Source organism: Marmota flaviventris, chromosome 6 (assembly GCF_047511675.1).
Source record: "Marmota flaviventris isolate mMarFla1 chromosome 6, mMarFla1.hap1, whole genome shotgun sequence".
NCBI lineage: Eukaryota > Metazoa > Chordata > Mammalia > Rodentia > Sciuridae > Marmota > Marmota flaviventris.
This window is the reverse complement of record NC_092503.1, coordinates 112,737,779-112,763,117: the sequence shown is the minus strand read 5'-3', so window position 1 is coordinate 112,763,117 and position 25,339 is coordinate 112,737,779. Positions and strand designations below refer to the sequence as shown.

General features: G+C 38.9%; 1 protein-coding gene and 1 long non-coding RNA gene across 2 annotated transcripts; both read left to right on the top strand.

Moving 5' to 3' along the window:
* The first annotated feature begins 1,061 nt into the window (after positions 1-1,061).
* Positions 1,062-2,494, top strand: LOC139706243 (uncharacterized). The gene is made up of 3 exons (XR_011707875.1): positions 1,062-1,138; positions 1,608-1,663; positions 2,350-2,494. It is a non-coding gene; the product is annotated as an uncharacterized lncRNA (long non-coding RNA).
* Positions 2,495-4,053: 1,559 nt separating this feature from the next.
* LOC114099388 (adenylate cyclase type 10-like) lies at positions 4,054-24,809 on the top strand. The gene is made up of 15 exons (XM_027943697.2): positions 4,054-4,111; positions 5,556-5,827; positions 6,581-6,717; positions 7,551-7,679; positions 10,441-10,698; positions 11,502-11,837; positions 15,070-15,136; positions 17,545-17,764; positions 18,117-18,242; positions 19,978-20,150; positions 20,630-20,786; positions 22,969-23,173; positions 23,264-23,360; positions 23,880-23,946; positions 24,188-24,809. The coding sequence occupies exons 2-14, from the start codon at positions 5,604-5,606 to the stop codon at positions 23,923-23,925; spliced, it is 2,175 nt and encodes a 724-aa protein (XP_027799498.2). The 5' UTR covers positions 4,054-4,111; positions 5,556-5,603; the 3' UTR covers positions 23,926-23,946; positions 24,188-24,809.
* Positions 24,810-25,339: the final 530 nt, after the last annotated feature.

Here is a 25,339-nt window from a genome sequence, read left to right as displayed (position 1 = left end):
GGACAAACATTTTAAACATCCAGCTAAGTGTGTGGCACTGTGCATACTTCTCAGTGCTTATTGAATGAATAATTTTATGCATGTGTGAATGATGAAAAAGTTACTCATTGAAAAAGTATATTCCGAAGATTAGTTTGCTTCAGAATTCTTCCACCAGCAGCCCTGACATTCTGATTATTCTGTTACTCTGACATTGCATTATTTGATTCAACTCTGTATTGCCATCTGTTGCTCTACTTTTCATTTTTTGGGTTTTATCTAAGGGCAGCATGGAATAGCAAAAATAACACTCATCTAGGGATCTGGAAATCTAGATTCTCATTCTGACTTTTGCTGTATAACTCTGGGAAAGTTAAATTAACCCCTTTAGTTTTTTCCTCTTTTCTCAAAGCCTATTAAAATATTTGCTTTGACTGTCATACAAGTTTGTTGTTAATTATATCTCAAAGGACCAGATGAGGCAATCAATTTGAAAGTACCTCAAAAAGCATATATAAATCTGCTGACAGATAAAAGTGGTTTTTTAAAATCTTTTTACCAATAACAACACCCCAAATAAAACTCCTAAAAGAGGGAGACAATTCTGTAGGTTTTGTGGTTTTCTTATTAAGTTCTTCATATTCATCATGTGACGCAGATTGGCATAAGCCACTGACCTTTTTTCATTCTGAGCTCTAAAACTAGACTTCTAGATCTAGAGAGTGGCAGATCTTGTGCCTGAATTTGGAGGCTTCTGACTATATATTTACTCAGTTGTTACTTTTCTGATCCCCAGGCTTGTTTCCATCAGTATCACCAATGGACCAGTATTCTGTGGCCTGGTTGGGGCAGTAGCAAGACATGAATATACAGGTAGAATAGATTGGATTATTAGCTCTATGACTTAAGGGATGAAGATGGAAGAGGTGGTCCAAAAATTTTCCACCCTTTACTTTATTTCTAACACAGTTATTGGCCCAAAAGTGAGCCTTGTGGCCAGAATGATAGCTGCTTATCCAGGCTTGGTATCCTGTGATGAGGTAACGTATTTAAGGTCCATGCTTCCTGCTTACAACTTTAAGAAACTGCCAGAGAAAATAATGAAAAACATCTCCAACCCCGGGAGGATTTATGAATATCTTGGCCATAGAAGATGTATGTGAGTATTATTGGTGAGAGTTTATTCTCATCTCTTACAGAATAGAGGCATGAGAATGGTAAATTTTCAGTTGTATGAAATTTAGTAATACTAGTACTTCCCTGTTGGAATAAGACACATAAAAGGAGGCTTTCTCATCTTGAGATTTTTAGCTTGTCTGTTTAGCTCTTAGCTACTTCTTTGGGGAATTTCTTTCTCTCCAACAGGAAGAAAATAGCAGTAAATCACTAATCTAGGTGTTCTTTGGGTGTGTGTGTGTGTGCGCATGTACTTCACAATTTACTTACCTCTCTGAGCCTGCAGATATCAATACTACTTTCCTTTTCTCACTCCATAACAATTTTTAGTTCTTAAAAACACTTTTGCACAGATCTCTGTACCTCTTCAGTTATTTGAAGTACTTGCTTAGGAAGACAAGAGTTCTTGATGCTATTTTTAATAAAACATTTCTCTTTGTTCTTTTTTGCAGAATGTTTGGGAAAAGACATTTGGCCAGAACAAGAAATGAAAATCGCCCTTTGTTAGGTGAGTTTTCTAATTAGATCATATTTGTTTCACCTGTAGATGGCTAGACATGATTTTAAAAATAAAATGGAATGCAAACTAAATGATTTTAAGTTTATATTAAAAAATAGAGAGCAGCCTTCTTAGTGAATTTATATTTGTTTTAAAGAGGATCTGTCATTTCTTTTTCATGTTGAATGTTCAGATTTCAGGTCAAGTTCTACCACTTTGCTTGAGAAGTACCAACATTTAGTTAGAATCTTTGTAAGTTAGGGTTTTGCTACTGGGGTCTCTTCTGCCACCTGCATTATATAGTCCCTATTTTTATTTTAATCTACATTTATTAATCCATTATCTTTACCTAACAGTTTCAGACCCTGAAGACTAAATTGTTGTTATGGAAATTTTTATAACAAACTAAGAAAATAATAGTAGCCCCACATCCATATGGTGCCTGGTTGTTCTGAATGTTATTGCTTAGGCTCCACAACAAACCCTGAATCTATCCAGTTCCTCAGCACATACTTCTGTTTGTCTCAAGTTGATTTTCTAGACCTAGATATGAAATTCCATCAAAGAATGGGATTCTGGATTCTGCCAGGGATTCTGGGACAGGGAGGTGATAGAGCTTTTAAGAGAGCTAGCTTTGAAAATCAATTCAAATAGTCTCTATTATAAAGCACAGAGTGCTTCTTGTCTCTTTGCAGACAGGGAAAAGGAACTGGAGGCCTTCAGATCGGCACAGCAGTCATGTTTGCAACAGAAGAAGGGTCAGGCAGTTCTGTATGAAGGTGGAAAAGGCTATGGAAAAAGCCAGCTTTTAGCTGAAATAAACTTCTTGGCCCAGAAAAAAGGGCAAAGGTAAAGACACCTGCTTTCTGACTCAAAACCTACTTTTAGGGGGGCTTCTTTACCTTATTGGTACAACTACATGTCATTAGATTCAGCAACCTTGGACTGGTGGAATGAGTAATCTCTGTGTGGGTCTGGGGTCTCCCAGTGACCATGCTAATATTCACCAGGGTGTTGCCATTGAAACTGAAGGAAGCAGATTCCCAGCAGTGCTTCTATGTTATCCAGACCCTCATGGCCATCTTCTTTGAGATTGATACATGCCCAGCCTATTATCGGCAAGAGTGCCTGAACAGACAGCTCCATGGAATGGTGGATGAACCACTTCATTGCCTTTTTAATGACCTCTTCTTTGTGAAGGTAACAAAGACTTTGACTTTCTGAATTGGGTTACTGTTATTCTTTGTGGATAGTCAGATCCACTGTTGTCTTCTAACATAATTAATACCCTTAGGACATATATATGTAGCTTAAGAACACATAGTCTTGGGAGGATTAAGATTTGGATTCACCAAAACCCAGGGTTTGTTTTTTGTTTGTTTGTTTTCTTTAGAGTGGATTCTAAGATTAACTCTGACACTTGCTAGTTATATGGTCTGGAGCAAATCACTTAGCCTCTCTGAGCCACAATTTTTTCATCTGTAAATGATTTACATACTTTATATGATTTTACATAAATTTTAAAGAAGATAGTGTATAAGAGATTGTATTATAAATTTTAAACAGCTACATGTGTTAAGGTGATCCTGATCCTAGGAATTGTATTCATGTCTTCTTAAGTCAGTTGTGATTTTTTTATTCCTTAAAGCTGCCTTCCTATTCCCTAGCCATGGAGTATATCCCTTGAGCCAGCATTTAAATCTCAAAATCTTCCAGTGGTCTAGGGTTTATGTGGTACCCAACAGCCAGCAAACTAAAGATACCCTGTTCATTCTCCATCACTTCTAACTTCTAATCTACCTCCAAAGAAAGTATTTGATATAAAGTAGAGAATACTAAAATCTATCCAGTTTCTCAGTATAGCCCTCTATTAAGTTTTGTCTGGGCTCTAACCTTTGTTCATATGGTCAAGCAGGAATCTCACTTTGGCTAACAGATCCATGGTAGCTTATGTGCCTTAACCTAGCACAGTAAAAAAATGTTAGGTGATATCCATTGCATCTCTTTCTGACAAGTTGCATGTAGAGATTCATCCTGGTATATTTGGTGTAACTTATATACTGGAGCTGCCCAAAGTAGCATTACTAAGTACAACCTGTCATTTATTCCTTAGTTACAGCCTTTAATAATTTTCTAGACTCTGGTATAGAAAAAAAGATGTAAGTATCTGTCTTTAACCCTCAATGAACTTTCAGTATTACACTTTGAGCTATACATTAATATTGGATTGGACCTTGTCTCTCTATGCTCAATCTCACAGAAACCTACTCTTCATTAAAATAGAATTGTTTTCTGTTCCTTTGGAGAATATGCACATTTTTATTAGGTTGCCATTTTAAATGCTAATACATAATATTTCTTTTTGATCAGTTTCCATTGTCCTTCAAAGTTTCACACATGGATGACCTGGCCAGACAAAAAAAGGTTAAAGAGTGTTTTATTGAAGTGCTTCAGGAGGTGGGTACTTTTGCTGCATACCATTTATTCTTAATATTTGGAGATGGTTTATGTTTAACCAGTTTGCATCATACATTGTTTTAGGCTTTTCTTGGCCTTCCATTTGTTGATATCTTCAGTGTTTGTGTCTATCTGCAAACATGTATTCATTCCACAGCATGGCATGGCACACAAAAGAGTTTTGGCTCTTTCTTGGTCCTGTTTCTTAATGAAATTTTAGTAATTTGATGTAAAACAATGATTTACAGTGCAGGTGAATAGCTATTTTACCTATTATTTATTAAAAGCACAGATACACAGACTCTACCTCAGAATTACAGAATCAAAAATCTATATGAAGAGAAAATGATGTGACCATTCTGGAAAGCAATCTAAAAGTAACAATTCAAATTTTAATAGCATGTATCCTCTAAATCTAGGAACTCCCAAGGAACATGTCCATTGTGTTTATTTGTGGAGGCCAGAGAGGTACTGGCATGAACACATGGATGAACACAGTGAAGTAAATGTTAAAGTTAGAACTAAGGGAATAAGATGAAAACTTAACAATGTGGAGTGATATAAAAACAATTCTGAGGGCTGAGGTTGTGGCTCAATGGTAGAGTGCTTGCCTAACATTTGTGAGACACAGGGTTTGATTCTCAGCACTGTGTATAAATAAATAAATTAAATAAAGGTCCATCAACAACTAATAATAATATTTTTTAAAAAATAGTCTGAAGCCAGAGGATGTAGCTCAGTGGTAGAAGGCTTGCATAGCACGTGCAAGACCTGAGGTTCAATCTCAAGCACCGCAAAAATAAAAACAGTCCTGAATAAAAAAAGAGGAAAAATAATGAGATCTGTAATACAGTAGTATTTATATAAAAATAATGTATTTGGCAAAACAACAATGCATATTTTGAAAGAACAAAATGCAAACAAAAATCTATAGGATAAACACATTAGAGTAATCACCTGACACCATGGGAAGCAGAGGAAGCAGAGCGGGAGTGGGGATAAAAATGGATATAATTTTTTCAGAGTGTTCAGTGAGTGGGGCCTGGTAATGAGAGTGTTGACAAGCACTGCCAGGAGATTCTAATGTGCAGCCGGGTTTGAAAGTTGCCATTTTAAAATGTTATAAATTCTCATACAGAATAAAGTCTTTGTCAAAATGAAATATTTGAAAGCTTCAAGTTTGAGTTAGAGAATATTTCGATACTTATTTTTAGTTAGAGCATTTTCTTGTTCACTTATTTTATCCATACATTTTTTATTTAGGAATTAGATATGTAGGTTATATTTTATATTTAGAAAGTAAAATGTTACCTGGACTTAAAATACATTTTACTCTGAAAATTCCATCCTGTTTGACATTTTGTTTAAATTGTTGATGGAAAATTTGCAGTAGATCTTTATTTCTAATCAGAGGTTGTTATTGTTTCTTTGCTGTTATTTCCAGGCAGTGAGGGAAACACCACTGATTTTCCTCATTGACGAGGCCCAGTATATGGATGCAGCTTCCTGGGAGTTTTTGGGAACATTGCTCTCCAGTGTGCCCATCATCATGGTGATGACGTTGACCCCTCCTGTCACCCTGTGTGGCTGGGCCCAGCACTTCCTACAGAGTCCTCAGGCTATCCTTGTGCCCATTTCAAAGTTGGCAGCAACCTTGCTGTTGAGAATGGCATGTTGGGAACTAGGGGTGGTGAGCATCCCCCAAGAGCTGCAGATGTGAGTGGCTAGGATCAGCTGGGCACTTCATTAAGAGAGGAGCCAGTGCCATAATATAAAAGAGAAGGCTCAGAGCTCAACAGAGTTGGGGGAGAGAGTGGCATTAGTAAGCATGATGAAGCCCAAGATGAGATTTCAGTCTCCTTGTAAACTATGAAGGGGCTACTTCCCCGGCTGCCCATTCAAGTTTTAACAAGACAGTTAGGACTTGGATGGCTTGCTTATAGTGTCAGTTTCTGCAAAGCCTTTTAGCAAGGAGATGTTAGCTCCTTTTAACATCAGTAGAAGCAAAATAGTTAAGAAAAAAAAAAGTTACTGCCAAAATATATTTCAAAGCCAATCAGAAATTGTTTTTCTTGCTGGGAATGGTGGTGCACACCTGTAACCCCAGCGACTCGGGAGGCTGAGGCAGGAGGATTACAAGTTCAAAGTCAGCCTCAGCAACTTAGCAAGGCTCTGAGCAACTTAGTGAGACCCTGTCTCTGAATAAAATATTTTTAAAAGGCTGGGGATGTGGCTCAGTGATTAAGCGCCCCTGAGTTAAAACCGCAGTGCCCCCCCCTAAAAAAAAAAAACAACCCAAGAAATTGTTTTTTCCCTACGTTTCTCCCTGCAGCTGCTTCCATCTGTTAGTGTATATACATCAAGATCTGACTTTAACAAAAGAAGATTCCTCAGTATGAAGTACCCTTAATATTTGGCTCCCCTCAAGTGGTTATCTTTAGTCAACAATCACCTACTTACTTTCTGCAGCTACCTTCTGCACAGGTGCTTTGGAAACCCCCTGTATTGTGAGATCCTATGCCAGGACCTTCTCTCTAAGGACATATTGCTTTTTCATGACCTAAAAAAGGAGGAGGAAGAGAACAGCAAGTGGGAAACCCTGTCAGGTAAGTTTAGCCTTGCAACCACTGACATTTGATCTCCATCATGGCATTACCTAGTCTTTATGAAGCTTGTGGTCATTCCCTGTTGACATTGTGGGCCAGATTAAGCCCAGCTAAGTACAGTGTACAAATACTATGCAACTAGGGTGAAAACACTAAATCGCTGCCTCAGATAACTTAATTCAGTCAACCAATCTGCAATAGTTTTATTTTGAGTAGCCTAGGAGATCAGGTAGGAAATAGGGTTTTTAACGATGAGAGTCCAGAACAGAGAATTGTATATTAATGATGAGGAGGACTTGAGGATTTGGATGGGGGATGGGAGAAGGAAGGAGGATGGGCTAGGAGGAAAGGGTAGAATTACATGTATATCCAGAAAGGCATCCTAGAGCTGTGATATCATAGAAACAGGGCTAGTATAAAGTAAGCAGGAATAATGAACAGTGATGAAATATAATATGGTACAAAGGATGCTATTAGTTTATAAGAGAAAATTAAAGAACAAGCAGGATGGGTTGGTGTGAAGCATGTTAAACCATAGTGTTGGGCTGGGGATATGGCTCAAGCGGTAGCGCACTTGCCTGACATGCGTGCGGCCCGGGTTCAATCCCCAGCATCACCTACAAACAAAGATGTTGTGTCTGCCGAAAACTAAAATATAAATATTAAAAAAAAAAATTCTCTCTCTCTCTCTCTCTCTCAAAAAAAAAAACGTGTTTTCCATTCATCTTCATCCTGAAGTCTCTTGACTTAATCTTGCATTTCTGTGCCTTTAAAGCTACAGTCACTGAGCTTGGTGTTTTCCTCAGTCATGGTCCTTTTTTTTGCTCCTACAGCCAATGCCATAAAATCCACAATGTATAGTATTTCTCCTGCCAGCTCCAAAGAAGATCAGGAACTTTATGTCTGCACAGTCAAAGATGATGTAAACTTGGATACAGTGCTTCTCCCACCACTGTTAAAAGGCAAGTTCTTTGAATACCACCAGTGAATCAATTACAGGTGTCACTGCAATTAGTAATTGGGTGAGTGAATGAGTACAAGTCTCTCATTATCATTCTGGTTTCATTTTATTCTAAACAGGAAACTTGTCTTCCAGAAATAAGTTCTAGCATGGCCTGCAGAGCCTTTTGAAGACATGAATAATGTTTACTTAAATGGCCTTTTGCTTTCTTTTGATGATCTGGAAACTTTTTCAGTTTATTAATAAAAATTAGGTCCTGAGTTTCCCTTTGTGAAAATTCCTCTGCCAAAGGAGGCAATAAGCAAGGGAGATGATGTTGCTGAGATTTAAGAAAATCTATGATGCTGATAATGTTGTGTACATAGCAAGAGTTTAATAAAAAAGAATGCAAAGTATGTTTATTTTGACCGATAAGGAACAAAGAATTTGGCAGGCATAGTTGGAGAGGAGATGTTCTTTGAGATTAATTATGGCTTTTTTGTTTTTAACTTTTTTATTAATTTTTATTTATATATGACAGCAGAGTGCATTACAATTCTTATTACATATAGAGAACAATTTTTCATAAGTCTGATTGTGTACAAAGTATATTCATACCAATTCATGTCTTCATATACTTACTTTAGATATTCATGTCCATCACATTCTACCATCATTTCTAACCCCATGTCCCCTCTCTTCCTCTCCCACCCCTCTGCCCTATCTAGAGTTCATCTATTCCTCCCATGTTCCCCCTCCCCACCCCACTATGAGTCAGCTTCCTTATATCATAGAACACATTCGGCATTTGGTTTTTTGGGATTGGCTAACTTCACTTAGTCTTATCTTTTCTAACTCTATCCATTTACCTGAAAATGCCATGATTTTATTCTCTTTATTATGTTTTGTTTTTCAAATGTTCTATCCAAGTGTTTGGTGGGGGAGATACTATATTAAGCCCTCTTAAGGAATATTATGATAAATATAGTTCAAGTAAAATATCATCTTGTTGAGAAAATAAGACATGTACATGAAACCACCATAAAGACATGCTAGTCAATTGCTGGGACTCTGGAATTAGAAAAATGAGGACAACTTTTGGCCCCTCCACTTACTCGCTGGAGGCCTTTGATAAGTTACCTGTAGTCTTCTCGTCAGTCAAGTGAGGATAACAATAGACCCTACGTCATGGGTTCTGTTGAGGATTTAGCAAAATAAATAATGTCACATAATATTCTGTTAATGTATGACACCATAGTTCTTCGTCCTGGAGATTTTGGGTTCAACTAGACAGTTTTTGCTCTAACCATGACAGGCCAAACTTGGCATTGGCTCTAGTTAGAAGTAAATGCAGCATGCTGGCAGGACAGTGGCAGGTGGTTTTCTTCAGTGGGAGTCCTTACAACAATTTACCTGGCAACCCAGGGACTATTCTCTGGAGCCTCAAGGAATAATAGTCCCAGTATCGGGAATGAGACCCATGAAGCATGGATTCTTAGAAACAACAAGTCCCAGATAAGGACTTGGCCCTGCAAGGATCATGATCTATTACAAGAATTATTACACTCAAGGAAGCCCCAAACTGTATCTCACAATCAGCTCATTCACATTTCCCCGGTCCAAATTCAGAGGTCATTCTTAGCAAAAGCCATGTTGCCTGGTAATACTGCTCACGTTCTAATTTTATTGGGATCCCAAGAAACAGCTAGAAAATTAACCCAAAGTCAACATTGTCAGGGAAGGAAAAGAGGTTGTAAACTTGCAAGCTAAAATGAATAGGTCAGCAAAGCCTTGGTCTAAAAGAAAGGCCAAAGCTAGATTGCGAAAGATCTCACTGAGTTTTAAAGGTATTTGAGAGGGAGACTGACTTGATCATATTGTGTTTTTAAGATATCTGATTTTACCACTAGTTAATAATATATTGTTGGGATGAGAATAAAAAGAAATTGGAGATGTGCAAAACAGGATTTATAGTGATCCAGGTGAAAATGGCTTGCTAGTCATTTAAAATTGTTTAGTATGAAATATATCCAAGAGACATTTAGAAAGAGGATGGATGGATGACCAGTAGGTTGTGAGGGAAAGAACAAAGTTTAGGATGATTTCAAGTTTTTGAACTTGATGAAATCCTTGGAGTTTATTAAGATCTTTACAGTTATTAGAGATCTAGGACCAGGAAATCTGCCTTGAAAGTTTAATTTAAAATAAGGATCTTGGGCTGGGGATGTGGCTCAAGTGGTAGCACGCTTGCTTGGCGTGCACGGGCACTGGGTTCAATCCTCAGCACCACTTAAAAATAAAATAAAGATGTTGTGTCCACTGAAAAACTAAAAAATAAATTTAAAAAAATTCTCTCTCTCTCTCTCTCTCTCTCTCTCTCTAAAAAATAAATAAATAAAAAATAAGGATCTAAGTACTAATAGGTCATGAAGTTGGAAAGGATTAGTGTAGCCGAGTGATCCAGAGCACAGTTTTGGTCTACCAGCAAAGGGCTTTGGTGATCATAGGAGAACAGTTTCAGTAGTGTGGTAGAGACCTAGTTGTTGGTTGAACAATTAATGGGAAACAAGAACTTGGAGACAGAACTCTTTCAAGAGGTTTGGTTGACTAGATAAGTAGGGATTAAGGTAGGAAATAAATAGGGGTATATAAGAAGCAAGCTTTTTTATTTTTAAGATGTACAAATTATCAACATAATGTATCCCAGGTTTATAGAACCATTGTTCACTGCTGTTTCTTGCTTTCCTTTTTTTTTTTTTTTTTTTTTTTTGGTGGGGGTACAGAAATAGCAGTAAACCAACTGGATCAACTGAGCCCAGAGGAACAGTTGCTAGTGAAGTGTGCTGCAATCATTGGTCACTCCTTCCATATAAATCTGCTGCATCACCTCCTACCTGGCTGGGATAAAAACAAGCTACTTCAGTTGTTGGGGGCTCTTGTGGATATGCATGTGCTCCGCTGGCTTGAGCTTCCTGCTGAGTCCATGTTAGTACCTTCCATTATTGACATCATTGATCAAACCAAAGAGAAGAAAAAGTCAGGTGAGGAAGGCAGGGGTATTCTGTGTTTAGAAAGACCATTAATATCATGTATTAGGGCCTTCTCTCTGAAGGCTGGCAATTCAGAAATGGAAAGAAAATTTTTGTTTATCTATGAAGGAGCCATGGTTATAATAGAAAAATATCCTGTATCAGAGTTATCCTTATTCCAGCTCCTTGTTAACTCCTGTGTTAGTATTTGTGTTTTGATTTTTTTGGTTCATAAAATATTGTCATAATCATTTACTGGTTTTCTAGGTACAAATAATAAGGAAAAAAAAGATAGATCATTTTGAATTTTAGAAATTTATGAGGAAAATGACTCATGTGGTATTGAAACAGACTTGAACAGAGCAAAATATCAATTGAACAGCTTATGATCTCAAATTCTCCATATGAAAGAATAAAATCATAGCATGGATGATCCAAGAATATATAATCCACAAATCATTTCTCTTTGACTTTGAGATGTTTGCACTCATATTTGAACAGAATATGTCTTATGATTTGAGATTTGTAACAATTTAAAGTAAAAAAGCTCAGTTAGGAGGAACCGACAAGAAATCTTCCCAATGTATTTCAGTAAAACTAATAATTTCTTCCATTTTGTACCTTATCATCAAGTAGAAATGGTCAATACCACTTTCTGATAGGTACAAAATTTTTTATACAAAGGAGGCAGACACACCAAACATGAGTTGTAAATAAAATCTTATAAAGTAGCAAAAATGTGCTTGGGAGTTTGCTATACTGAAGCGTTGAAAGACTATAAGGGAGAGTCTCACTTGGATTTTCCTAAATTTCAGACGCTGGCTCAGCCTCTCTTCTCCGGCTGCAAAAAGAACCATCCCTGCCTCAAACTGATGTTCTAGAATTTGGAATGCCTCTATTGCGGGAAGCTGCTTGGGAGCTGTGGCCCAAGGAACAACAGATTGCGCTGCACCTTGAATGTGCCTGTTTTCTCCAAGATTTGGCCTGCCGCTGTGGGAGCTGCCATGGAGGGGACTTTGTCCCCTTCCATCGTTTTGCAATCTGTTCTACTAAGCGCTCTGGGGGGACCTTTAGATTCTGTACTTACAAAGATACAGGCTCAGTTCTAACACAAGTGACCACAGACAAATTGCAGCTGCCTTCTCCCCAAGGTAAACCAGTAGGCAGAAAGAACTCATGTGGGCAGCACTTCTCTTTTTCCATGCACTTGGAGCTCTCCATCAAAGAGTTGAGATTCAGATTGGGAGAGAGTACATAGAAGGGAACTGTTTAACCCTGAAGTACAGAGTGTTTTAAAAAATGTGATCTCAGAGTTCCAAGGAATATTTGATTATCTTGGGAAACTTACTTGATCTCAATTAATTGGAAAAAGTAATATCAACTTCATATTATCATTTTGAGAATTGAATTGGTTAAAATATGTAATATGCAGCTTTTATTGCCAAGCACATGTTGGGTACTCAGTACAGTTTAGTAATTGCCTTCATTATTTTTCAGTTCACTACACATATATTGAGTCCTTACATGTATCCGATGCTACACTGGATATTAGGGATACAATGTGGGTAAGCCTCAGCCTCTGAACTCCTGAAGCTGTCAGTTTTGGGGGTATAAATTGAGAATTCTAATATGACATGGTAAAAACATTGAAAATGGCCTACACATCGAGTTTAGGGATGCCTAGAAAAAGGCACCATTAACCCAGACTGAGGAATGTTTCAGAGAAGACACTTCCCTGAAGGAGATAATGCCAGAATTAAATCTGTGAGATAATGAAGTTGGCCATTTGAAGAATCTTGTATTAGTTGATAGATGTTCACCATAGCCTCTTAAACCAGACCAGGGTTCATCCATCTTTGTTTTAACCTCTTCAGTTCGCTTACCTGGAGGATTTCATATTTCTTTATCTCAGCCTATCAAAAAATTTCTTCTTTCATCAGGCTGGGATCTACCTTCTTGCACTCCACCTAGTTTTCCCAGTTGTGCCATCTTCCGTGACTGAAACCAGCTGTCAAGATCAAACCAAATCTTCTCCTTCTGTATTTGTTAGAAGTTGGTTTGGGTAGAGGGTTAGGGGCAGGGACACTAGGGGAAAAGTGGTAGATTATTCCTGTTGGACAGCTAAAGTGAGAGAGAGATTTGACCTATGATCCTAATACCTATTCTACATATAACATAATTCTATGAAGGTGAAACCAGTGACTTGGAGCAATTCTGTGGGCATTTGCATTTTTTGTAGTTTCCAAAATCTGGTATTGTAAAGAAATTGTGCTATCATATTTCCTGTATGGCCCCTTTACTTTTGAGAAGTCAGTGTCAGCTTTAGACTATATGGTTTGGTCAGTCTGAAAGAGAGAGGCTCGAGACTTCCAGAGCCCAGCCGAATGCTGAATGGGCTTCCCAGACTCAGGCCATACAGCCTTGACATTACTCAACTCCAGAGGGCACTACTCCCAGAGGCTAGAAGGAGAAAGTGCCACTTGGAGTTATGCCCACAATAGTGCTGCCAAACCCTTTTCCTTAATTACCTTATCTATTATAAAGATCATTACCATGAGAGAGCCAGTCCTTTTAGTTAACCCAAACATTCTTCTAAAAATGCTCTTAGACTCTATCAATCCTGCCCAGATTTTATCCTGTAGGTAAAATCTCACCATCATTCTTAATATTTGCTATTTATTATTATTATTATTATTATTATTATTATTATTATTATTATCATCATTTTTCCATATTACGTTTTTAAATTTGTTCTAATTAGTTATACATGACAGCAGAATGCATTTTGATTCATTGTATACAAATGGAGCACAACTTTTCATTTCTCTGGTTGTGCAAGATGTGAAATCACACCATACGTGCAGTCATGTACGTACCTAGGGTAATGATATTCATCGCATTTCACCATCTTTCCTGCCCCCATCCCCACTCCCAGTCTCTCCCTCCCCTTTGCCCAAAGTTCCTCCATTCTCCCCACACCCACCCCCCTGCATTATGTATCAGCATCCACTTATCAGAGAAAACATTTGGCCTTTGGTTTTTTGGGATTGGCTTACTTCAATTAACATGATATTCTCCAACTCCATCTATTTACCTGCAAATGCCATGATTTTATTCTTTTTTAATGCTAAGTAATATTCTATTGTGTATATATACCACACTTTCTTTATCCATTCATCTGTTGAAGGACATCTAGGTTGCTTCCACAGTTTAGCTATTGTGAATTGAGTTGCTATGAATATTAATGTGGCTGTGTCACTACAGTATGCTGATTTTAAGTCCTTTGGGTATAGACCAAGAAGTGAGATAGCTGGGTCAAATGGTGGTTCTATTCCAAGTTTTATAAGGAATCTCCATACTGCTTTCCATAGTGGTTGCAACAATTTGCAGTACCACCAGCAATGTATGAGTGTACCTTTTTCTCCACATCTTTGCCAACACTTATTATTGCTTCTATTCTTAATAATTGCCATTCTGACTAGAGTTGAGATGAAATCTTAGATTAATTTTGATTTGGATTTTTAGAGATGAGAACATTTTTTCATATATTTGTTGGTCAATTGTATATCTTCTTCTGAGAAGTGTCTGTTCAGTACCTTGACCTATTTATTAATTGGGTTTTGTTTTTTTGTGTTTTTTTTTGGTGTTAAGTTTTTTTGAGTTCTTTAGACCAGAGACTCTGCATCTAATAGAAGAAGAAGTAGGCTCAAATCTTCATCATATCAGATTAGGTTCTGACTTCCTTAACGAGACTTCTAATGCACAAAAAATAAAATCAAGAATCAATAAATGGGATGGATTCCAACTAAAAAGCTTCTTCTAAGCAAAGGAAATAATCAGTAACCTGAAGAGAGTGCCCACAGAGTGGGAGAACATCTTTACTATACACACATCAGATAGAGCACTAATATCCAGAATATTTGCTGTTTTGATCTGCGAAAGGCAGCCGCAGGTCAAATGTGGAAGATAAAGGCTAGTTAAGGTCAGCTAGTAGACTGCAGCATCTTGTGCTTACCATAGTTTTCTTCTGTTGGTCTTTGGCCCTACAATTCAATCTGATCTGGTCATCTACTTGATCCAAATATATTTAGGGATTTCCCCCATTGGAAGTATCCATCAAGCCAGAATGGACACATACTTCTTTCATTTTTTCCTTCATTTAGCAGACATTGAGGATCCTCCTTCAAGCTGGGAACTGTTTTGAGGAAATTGACAATGAGGATTACTTATGCAAATCACAAATAATTGTCATTAGAAATTTATAATGTATCATCTTAATTTTGTATTGTAAGTTGCAGAGAAAAAGGTAGTTAGGAATTTTAAATATTCTCAGTTAATCCAAACATGGATAATTAAAAATAATTGTATTTTTTCTCCCCACAGATAGTTTTAATTTCCAGGAAAAAACATTCAGAAGTCAGGAGACCTTCTCAAGTGAACAGCACAGCAGGTAGATGAAGATGCCCAGGGAGGACACAGAGGTCCCAGAATGAGAAACAGATAGCCATCTAACTGGGGTACTCACCTCACCCTCATACCAGAGGGAGTCTGACCACTCTGGAAGAGACTCTTTTTTTTCCATTTTTTATTGGTGCATTATAATTATGTGTAATGGTTGGATTTGTTGTTTCATATTCAGACATGCACACAATATAATTTGGCCAAAATCATTCCCCAGTATTTTCCCTTTCCCTCTCCTCCTCTCTTCTCATGGTCCCTTTCCTCTATTGATCTCCCTTTGATTTTCACAAGATCCCACCATCAACTTTCTTTTCCCTTTTCCAATGTAGCTCCAGTATATGAGAGAAAACATACAACTCTTGACCTTCTGAGTTTGGCTTATTTTGCTTAACATAATGTTCTCAAGTTCCATCTATTTCCCAATAATGACTTTTATTTTTCTTTATGGCTGAATAAAACTCTGTTGTGTATATATGTAACACATTTTATTTACCCATTCATCTGTTGATGGATACCTAGGCTGGTTCTATAGTTTAGGTACTATGAATTGTGCTGCTATAAACATGGATAGACATGCATTGATGACTTTAATTTTTTAGGATAAATAACTAGGAGTGGTGTAGCTGGGTCATATGTTGGTTCCATTTCTAGTCTATTGAGGAACTGCCATACTGATTTCCATAAGGATTGCACTAATTTACAATCCCACTAACCATGTATAAGTGTTGCTTTTTCTCCCTACCTCTCCTGCATACATTATTATTTGTATTCTTGATGGCTACCATTCTTGATGGCTGCCATTCTGATTGGAGTGAGACAGAATATCAGTTTAGTTTTTATTTATATTTCCCTAATTGCTAATGAAGTTCAACATTTTTTATATATTTGTTGGCCATTTGTATTTCTTCTTTTGAGAAGTGTCTGTTTAGTTCATTTGTCCATTTATTAATTGGGTTATTTGAGGGGGGAGGGTGTTAAGTTTTTTAATTCTTTGTGTATTCTAAATATTAATCCTCTGTCAGAAGAATAGTTAGCAAATATTTTGTCCCATTCTAGTGATTCTGTCTTCACATTCTTATTTCCTTTGGGATGGCATCAAATTAAAAAGGCAATGCACAGCAAAGAAGTGGGAACTCTTATAATCAGCCCAAAATTCAGAATGACCGTTCTCTAAAGGGAAATTATTTCTTAAGGGTCAAGAATAATTTTATTTAAGCTTTCAAACATTGTATACAAAGCAGATTTTTTCAGCTATAAATCTGTCAATTTTTTTTTTGCTTCAGATGATATGAAAATGTGTATTTCCTAACCATGCACTTCCTGACTTTCTAATGCCTATCCCATCAATTTTAAATTTTCATTTTCACCAGCTGCTCTAGGCATAGTTTCTCATTCCACTTACCTAACCTGCTACTCTACTGATTTCAAACAAACTATTAAAAAACCCTGTATTCCTCATGAACTACCCATACTCACCTGTGCCAGCTATTCCTCTTTCAATGCTGAGTGGCCTCTGCCTCCCTCCATTTATCAGCATGTTGACCAACCTTCAAGCCCCTCCTCAATTTTTACTGTTTTAGATCATTGTGGTTCAGAAATATCTGACCTCTTTTGACCTCAGGATGCCTTTAGAAAGTACATGCTAGTAGTCAGAGAGGTGAGCTCTAGTTTGGGTTCTATTTCTCATTAGCTGTGATATCATAAGTCATGTAATTTCTCTGATCATTAGTTTCCTCACCAGTAAAGAGAAGTAATTTTTGCCTTCCTGATAGAATTGTCATAGGATTGATGATGCTATATACAATAATATTTAAATATTCTATGAAATTGCATATTTTTACAAAATTGAAATATGCTACTAGAAGATGTATTATTACATATTGGTTTGTATCATTTTGTTTTATTTAACATTTATTTTGTTAGCTTACTCTTTAGGCGTAATGTTTCCCCATTTAGATTATGAAGTACTTAGGTTAGTTTTAGGTTTTGGGGGTGTTTTATCTTTGTTTTTGGGTGGTTGTTTGTTTTTCTCAGTACTTGGATGGAACTCTGGGGTGCTCTACCATTGAGCTATATCCCCAGCCCTTTTTATTTTGAAACAGGGTCTTGCTAAGTTGCCCAGCCCAGTCCTGAACTTGCAGTCCTGCTGCCTCAGCCTCCTGAAGAGCTAGGATTACAGGCATGCACCAATGTGCCTGGCTGGCTTTAATTTTTTTAAATCCCTAATAGAGTATTGCAGTTATAGCTCTGTTTTCTGACTTATTAAATTTTATAGAGTAATAGAGTAATTAATTATACAGACACTTCCCGGGAAAAGTGGTTTTGAGACCTTGTAATGCCCCAACAAAAGTGGCAGCTTTGTGGCCACTCTCAGTTCTTGATCTTCTCTCCACAAAGAACAGAGGAAGAGTTCCTAGAGCGAGTGAACAGGAAGCTGGCTCAGACCAGCCCCAAGAAAGACCTGTTGACCACAAAGCCCTGCCACTGTGAGGAAATCCTGAAACTAGTGCTCTCACCACTCACCCAGCACTGCTTGGTTGTTGGAGAAACCAACTGTGCATTTTATTACCTGCTGGAGGCTGCTGCTGCCTCCTTGGACCTGTCTGATAATTACATGGTGAGCAAGCTCAGCTCTCTGCTCTTGAACTGAGCCTTTTTACTCTGGGAATTTGATTGAGAGTGCTTCCTGTCAAGTAGGAATAGAAAGTGGAGGAAAATGGGAGAGAGAGAAGCTGGAGGGATTTAGGAGAAGACGTGAAATGGGAATGTGGTGAGAGAGAGCACTGACCCACACTGGCCCTGCCCTTGACTTGCACAGCAGTCTGGGCCCTCACTGTACCTCAAAATCCTAAACCTGATTCAAATTCAGATCTTGACCCTCATCCTAACCTTATCCAGCATCATCCTAACCTTACCCCCAGCACCATCCTAATCCTAATCCAGTTTCTTCATCCTTTGTCTGTTTGAAGGCCTTCTTTTATTTAAGGAAGGCAAGCAGTCTTCTGGGCCAACCCTCAGCATTCTCGTTCTTGAAAAAGCACAAAGTGAAGATCTGTCAGTTTGAGGAGGCCACTTTCTGCAGGCTCCGGTCAGAGGTAAGGATGAGCATAACCTTCAAGTTTTGTTTTTTCTAAGAATTACCCTATTTTTTAAATTCCATCATGTCTTTTTTTTCTGTATGGTTGTAAATGTGATAATGTGATAAAAAGTTGGATATATTTTATAGAAATATGTGTTATAGAAAATGAAATAGCCCCCACTCATCTTACATCACTCCCATCATAGTTAAAAATTTGATCTGTATTCTTCCAACTATACACAAACATGTCATTTTTCAATTATATCATTTTAATAGGATCATATTCCATATTCTTTTTCCTCTGCAGCTAATTTTACTTTTCATAGTACAATTGAACATATACTTGCATATGTGCATACATATTTATCCATCAAATAATTGCAACTGCCAAGAACTCCAAGTATATTGTATGGATAGAGCATAGTTTATTCCTTTTATTCATATGCATTTATGTTGTCTCTAATTTAGGGGTTGAAAATTGGTGTAGTGAATGTTCTTGTTATATATCTCTCTTCCCTTTTTGTAGGAACTTCTTTGAGAAGTTCCCAAACGTAGAAATGCTAAGGCAGAAGATATGGACAATTTTACTAAATATATCATCAAATTGACCACCAAAAATATTATATAAATTTGAATTTTTCCCATTTCTTCATATTCTTAACAACATCAGATATTATCAGTCTTTTCTAAACTTGGTAATTCCTAGACAAGTTATATTGTGTTTTAATGTGTACCTCTTAATTACTAAGGTTCTTTATTATGTTCATTGGTTATTTCTGTTTATTTTCCGTGAATTATCCATTTATGTCCTTTGCCCTCTGGAGTAAATAAACTAATTTTAAGATAAACACTAAGATAATATGGTTATGAACTTCAATATATAGGCCTTTGTAGATTAAAGAGAATATTAGAGTTTTCCAGTGTTGCATTATTTTTGCTTCAATGAAGTGGTCTTTGGAGTAAAGTTAAACATTTTTTTCCTTTTTTGGAAAGAAATTATTTGTCATTTCTCCCAAGATTGTTCAAGAATCACATAAACTTCATCACTTTCTTGGGAGATTGAGCCTTAGAACATGAAGTTATAGGATATCCTCAAGGTAGTTTTGCAACCCAACACCTACATCCACATCTCTGGTAGTACAATCTATTTAGGAAGGAAAGATATGGGATTTTCTTTCAGATGCCTTCTGGCAGCTGAGAGTATCTTTTTTGGTGGCTGTTTGTTTGTTTTTCTCAGTACTTGGATGGAACTCTGCCCAAATGATGATGCCATCTCAATCTAGCCAACACCACTTTCTTTCAGTCTGTCTCTACTGCCCACTGACAGATGTGTAGGCAATGAGAAAGGAAGGTGCTTTCTCCAGAATTCTGTTTTCTCATCCCTTTAATGCTTATTGCCCTCCTGGTCCTTGTTTTTGTGACTTCTAACCAGGCTGTTCTCCAACTCAGTTCACTCTAGCACCTCAGTGATTCCAGCTACATACACATCTCCAAATGAAGAGCTAGTATATTGTATCCATAGCTGGATGTGGTGGCACATGCTTATAATCTCAGTGACTAGGGAGGCTGAGGCAGAAGGATTGCAAGTTTGAGGCCAGTCTTTGCAACTTAGTGAGACCCTATCTCAAAATAGATGTAGCTCAGTGGTACAGCACCCCTGGGTTCAATTCCCAGTTCCAAAAAACAAAACAAAACGTAGTCCATGGTATCCTTCCCACATTTACCCACATTTCTTATTTTGTCAACTCCAGGTCTGTTTCAACATGGGACAGATCACCTTGGCCAAAAATTTAGCTAGGCAAGCCCTTCGACTGCTGAAAAGGAATTTCCCTTGGACCTGGATTGGTGTCTTTTTCCAAACATTTCTGGAAAAGTATTGGTATTCCTGTTTCCTGAGCCAATCTCCAAATAATCCCAGTGAGAAGTGAGAAGACAGTCCAGATTGTCCTGGTTCCCTTTAGGGCTACAGAGAACCACAGCTAAAGTAGGACCCAGCCTAGAGCTTTTCTTATATTGATCTAAGAGTCCTCTTTTTCTTGCTATCAAGTGATTTTCAAGCATGTTAGCAGAAAAACATATAACAAGATCTATAATAGCAGAGCAGATAAGTATAACACTTCTAGGTCTCCCACCTTCTTCTCCCAGCTAATTAAGTATGACAAATAGCAAGTCAAAGAATGAGTCTTTTTAAAAAAAGGGCTCATTTCTAGACTTTTCCTGGTTTAGAGGGATGAATTAAAATGGTCCGTGGGGTTGGGAGCAGTGGAGTTCCAGGAACATTTCTGTGTTTGACAATCTGTAGATGGCCCCTAATGAGTAGACCTAGGACTCTTGTGGGGAGGAAGAGTTGGGCATGGTGAAGAATAAGGGTGTGCTGACTAACCACCCCGTGCTTCACAACAGTAAGAAGAAGCTGGCAGTTCTACAGCAACGGGTACATTGCCTCTCCTTGCTCTGGCAACTCTATAACCTGGAGGCCACAGCCAGTAGCCGCAGGTTTGCCTGCCTGGCCACTCTCATGCAGAAAAATTCAGCTGAGGAGTTTGCAAATGAAGCCCAGGTGAGCAATTCTTGGACTTCACTGAGAAACCTCAAGTGCTAGAAAGAAAGACCCTGCCAAGTTCCTGTTTTTAGCATCATTCCCCAACACCCCAGACTTAACGAGATACCATTGATCATTGATCATGTATTTGAGAAGGGCTTCTCAATTTGCAGTTTATAGAAAGATTTCCAGGTGTGGGGCTATGTGGGATCACCCTGAACTGAATGCAGAATTTTGTGTTATGTTCAAAATGGCATTTCTTGGGTAATAGGAGTGGGAAAGGTCATAGCTTTCTTCAGATTCTCCATGTCCCTGATCTAAAAAGGGATTAGAACTGCTGACTTAAGGGGGGAAACATGGTGTATATCTTCCTAATTTTAGTTCCCATCTGTTTTTCTCTTTTACCCATTTATTCAACATATATTTGATGAAAACATTATATGTCACGTACTGAACTTGGCTCCAGGGAAACATGTAGTATGTTCAAATATAGTAACATATAGTTTGTTAGGTGATGATAAGTGCAATGGCTAAAAATAAAGTGGAGACGGGGAGGCATAGGGTTCTGAGAGCAGGGGTTGCCTTTACTGAGGGGTGAGTACTGGGGATTGAACTCAGGGGAATTCACCCACTGAGCCACATCCCCAGCCCTATTTTGTATTTAGAGACAAGATCTCTCTGAGTTGCTTGGCACCTCAGTTTTGCTGAGGCTGGCTTTAAACTCGTGATCCTCCTGCCTCAGCCTCCCAAACCACTGAGATTGTAGGCATGCACCACCGCACCCATTAGGTTGCCATTTTAAACAGGGTAGTCAGAGAATGTCTTGCTGATCAGGTGACATTATGGCAAAGAGCTGAAGGAGATGAGAAGCCAGGCTGTCTTGGGGCAAGATTGTATAGGCAGAGGACACAGTGAAAGCACAAGGCATATCCTCTGTGTGCGAGAAATGGTGAGGAGGCAAGTGTGACTGGAGGGGAGGGAGAGGAAGAGAGACAACCAGGAGATGAGATCAGAGGGACTGGGGAAAGGGGATGGCAGATGGTGCAGGCTTGTAGGCCAAAAATAGGGTTTGACTTTTACTGTAAAAGAGATGGGAAGCTTTTGGTGCTTCACACACACCCAAAAAAAAGGGGGGGGCAGTACAAGGTTTAGTTTTAATAAGATATTTTAGATGTTATGCCAAGAACAAACTGAAGAGGACAAAGAAGGAAGACCGTTTCAGAGTCTGTTGGCAGTCATCTAGGCAAGAGATGGTGATAGCTAAGATTGTTACAGCAGCAGAAGGAGAAGGAAGAGTGATCTTTTGTCAAAATAAAATGAGCAAAATTTGCTCGTGGATCTCTTATAGGATGGAAAAGAGAAGAGTCAAGGATAATTCCAAGATCTGCGTCCTGCCCTTTAGAGGCATAGAGATGCTCTTCGTTTGGACAGGGAAGTCTGCATATTCAGTGGAAGATTAGGAGCTAGACTTTGGAGATATTCAATTTCAAATGCCTGTTGAACATCCAGGTGGAGCTGTGGAGTAGGCAGTTGAATATATGAGTCTGGACATCATAGGACCTTTCTGAACTAGAAATGGAAATATGGAAGTCACAGTGTATAAATGCTATTTAAAGTTGTAAAACTGGATGAGAACATCAAAGGAATAGGAATAAGCATAGAAAAGAGGAAATCCAAGGACTGTGTTCATATAACTCCAATATTAGAGGTCAGGATGATAAGGGCTGGTTTAATAAAAGAAACTGAGAAGTTGCCAGAGAGACAGGAGAAAAACCAAAAGAGCATATGTCCTGGAAACCTTGGGAATACAGTATTTCAAGAAGAGAGCCACTAACATGTCCAATGAGTACATAGTTGTAATAGAGATCTACGCAGCTGTTCTGAAGAGCCATAAGGAGCAAGACTCAGAGGCCTTAAGTGGAGGGGGGAAAAAGGGGGTGTTTCGATAAGTCTTGGGTTGAAGGAGAAGAGGGGCATGTAGAGAAAGTGCTTTGTTTAAAGAACAGGCAGGGGGCATGATCAAATTAGAAGTGGAAGGGTAAAAGGAGCATGTTTTCCTAGGTGGAGTAGAAGAGTGTGGTAGCAACACCAGGAGTCCAGATTGAGAGCAATAAGGCACCATAGTAGGCCCTTAAACAGGAAAGAAGCCAAATGGAAATGTCACATGAATGGGCAATGGGAATTTGTTTATTACCTACAGGTTGTCTCTACCTACGTGGACCTCTCCCAGTTCTCCCAGAACATGGGCAATAGGGAGAAGTGGCTGCACTGTGAACAGATAGCCATTCAGAAGAGTAGCCTGTGCTGGTTCTCCAGGGAAGGATTATTGGCTACAGCCCAGCTCATGCAGGCCTTGGCCTACACCAAGCTCTGCCTTGGCCATCTTGACTTCTCCATCAAGCTGGGTAATGGGATGTTGGGGCTGGTGGGCCCAGAGATTTCACAGAGTCCAGGTTCACAGTTAGACCTCACACAATGCTCTTTAACCTCCTTAGGTTTTCAAGCTCATGAGCTATGCAGACACCTCAAGAAACCGGCTCTGGAGAATCTAGTTCTCTCAGTTCTTTTCAGATCTGCATTTCTGAAGAAAAAGTATTAAGATCATTTTCAGTTATTGTAGTCATTGTATAAGAATGGGAGAGATGTCCTTCAGAGAAGTTTGGGGTGGAATGGGAGATGCTTTTCCATTTCCACAGCCAGGGCTCTTTACCCTGACCCCTCCAAGAAGCATTATCTTAAGTGCAGGGTGTCAGGAGTGGAAATGCAGAGTGGAACTCCACTTGGACCTAGTGGGCAAACTTTGTTTCCCCACCCCCCATTTCCCTGCAGGGAGGATAGGGGATTACAACAGCTCGGGTTCCTTGAAACTCCCTCAGAGGCATTTCCCACCTCCTTTACCTAGAGAAAGGTCTGATCTCAGGCCTATGTTCTCTATATAAACAGAGCTCTGGAGAGGAGTTCTTGGGAGTATTAGGTGCTTTGAAGGTTAAGATCCCCTCCTTTCCTGCCCCATCTTCCCCCACTCCCTAGCTGGTCCCAGTGGCTCTGTCTCTCGGCAGATATGATCTGTGTGTCCATGTGCTGGAGAGTCAGTGGGCGCTCATTTCCCAGGGTCATGATGTCCTCGGCCTGGCCTGCTTCTACTCTGCTTGCTTAGATCTGCTGTTGTATGGAAAAGGTAAATCTTGCACAGGGCTCTGCTGTATGCTTAAGGGATGCAAACGTCAGATGGGGCACTAGGTTTGGAACATAGGCAATATGAACCCATCCCTCGGGCATGGTCCCTTTTTCCTAAAGTCTGAGTTGTGATTTAGAGGGTATCTGCTTTTCTGGTTTGTTTCCTCCCTGTACCACCCCTTCTATACCTCACTCTCTATGTCAACAGTATATACTAGCCCGGTTACTCTCTTTGTCCACAGGATTGCTGTGTCGGCCCTTTGGCGAGTGTCTGTGTTTCATTCAACACTATGGGCACAGCTGTGTTCTAACTTCTCAAAGCAATGTCATGCTGGGGGTCCATTCCTCCCTGGCCATGTGGTAATGTCCCACTGAGGATCTGTGGGAAAGGGTAGAATTCTAAGGTCCTCCTGAACTCATTTCGGCACCTCACCCCTCTAAGCAGGACAATTCAACATCTTACTTTTAAAGACCATTCATCACCTATCCCCCCTATATCTTACTAAAACAGTTCTTCTCGCCCTTTGTAGATTTGGGCCCATAAGTTGAGGGTTATATTTAAGAGCTAGAGTAACCCACGGCAAGGCTGATTATCATGGTCTGTCCCACGGCAAGGCTGATTATCGTGGTCTGTTCTTTGGTCTCCTTGCATGTGAGCTAGACTTCAACATTTTCCAGCACCATAATTCTGACTGGGTGCCTCAGGGCCTTAAAGAAGTGACAGTTCATGAAAGAAACATGGTTTATAAACGGGAGGTAGAGTTGAGAGTTATGACTCTTTCCTTCTAGGTTTGCCCAGAACTCACAGTGGGACCTATTTGAGCATCACTTCTCCAAGGCTTGCCGATTGGTGAAAAGAGCCAATGCCTCACTATTTGGTTCACATGGCTTTGTGCGATTCCTAGAGTGCCGTGTGCTGATGTTACAGAAAATGCCAGAGGAGGTCTCTGGTCTTTCCCCAGAGACCCCCAGCCAAACCCTCCAGGTAGCTATTTCTCTTCTGTCATTCAACTAACACCTAACTAATGTAAAACTTCCTGCCACTTGCGTCTCTCCACATTCTTCTCTCACTGTCTCTGCCTCCCTTTTCTCCTTGAATACTTTGTTTATCCACCTAGAAAGTTGCTATCAACATCATGTACCTTCCTAGATATTTTTATATCTAGATTAGGACTTGGTTCCTTATATTTATGCCTTCACACAGGTACTACCCAATATCATTAAAATGTTAATATTTAGCCCTCCTCAGTGGGCTTACTCGGTGACTCAGTCTGTGATTAAATACATCTTTCTACAACCTTACCTTCTGAGTATAAGATACATTCCAAGTTACTGTATCCCAGAACCAATTTTCCAGACTTATTTTGCCATCAGTAACTCTTCCCTGTCCCCTA

Bases quoted from the DNA above. Each gene is read 5' to 3' on its own strand.
- LOC114099388 (XM_027943697.2), top strand. From the start codon at position 5,604: ATGGATGCAGCTTCCTGGGAGTTTTTGGGAACATTGCTCTCCAGTGTG. The intron at 17,765-18,116 runs GTGAGCAAGCTC...GTCTGTTTGAAG, and splicing joins ACCTGTCTGATAATTACATG to GCCTTCTTTTATTTAAGGAA. The intron at 20,787-22,968 runs GTGAGCAATTCT...TATTACCTACAG, and splicing joins AGTTTGCAAATGAAGCCCAG to GTTGTCTCTACCTACGTGGA.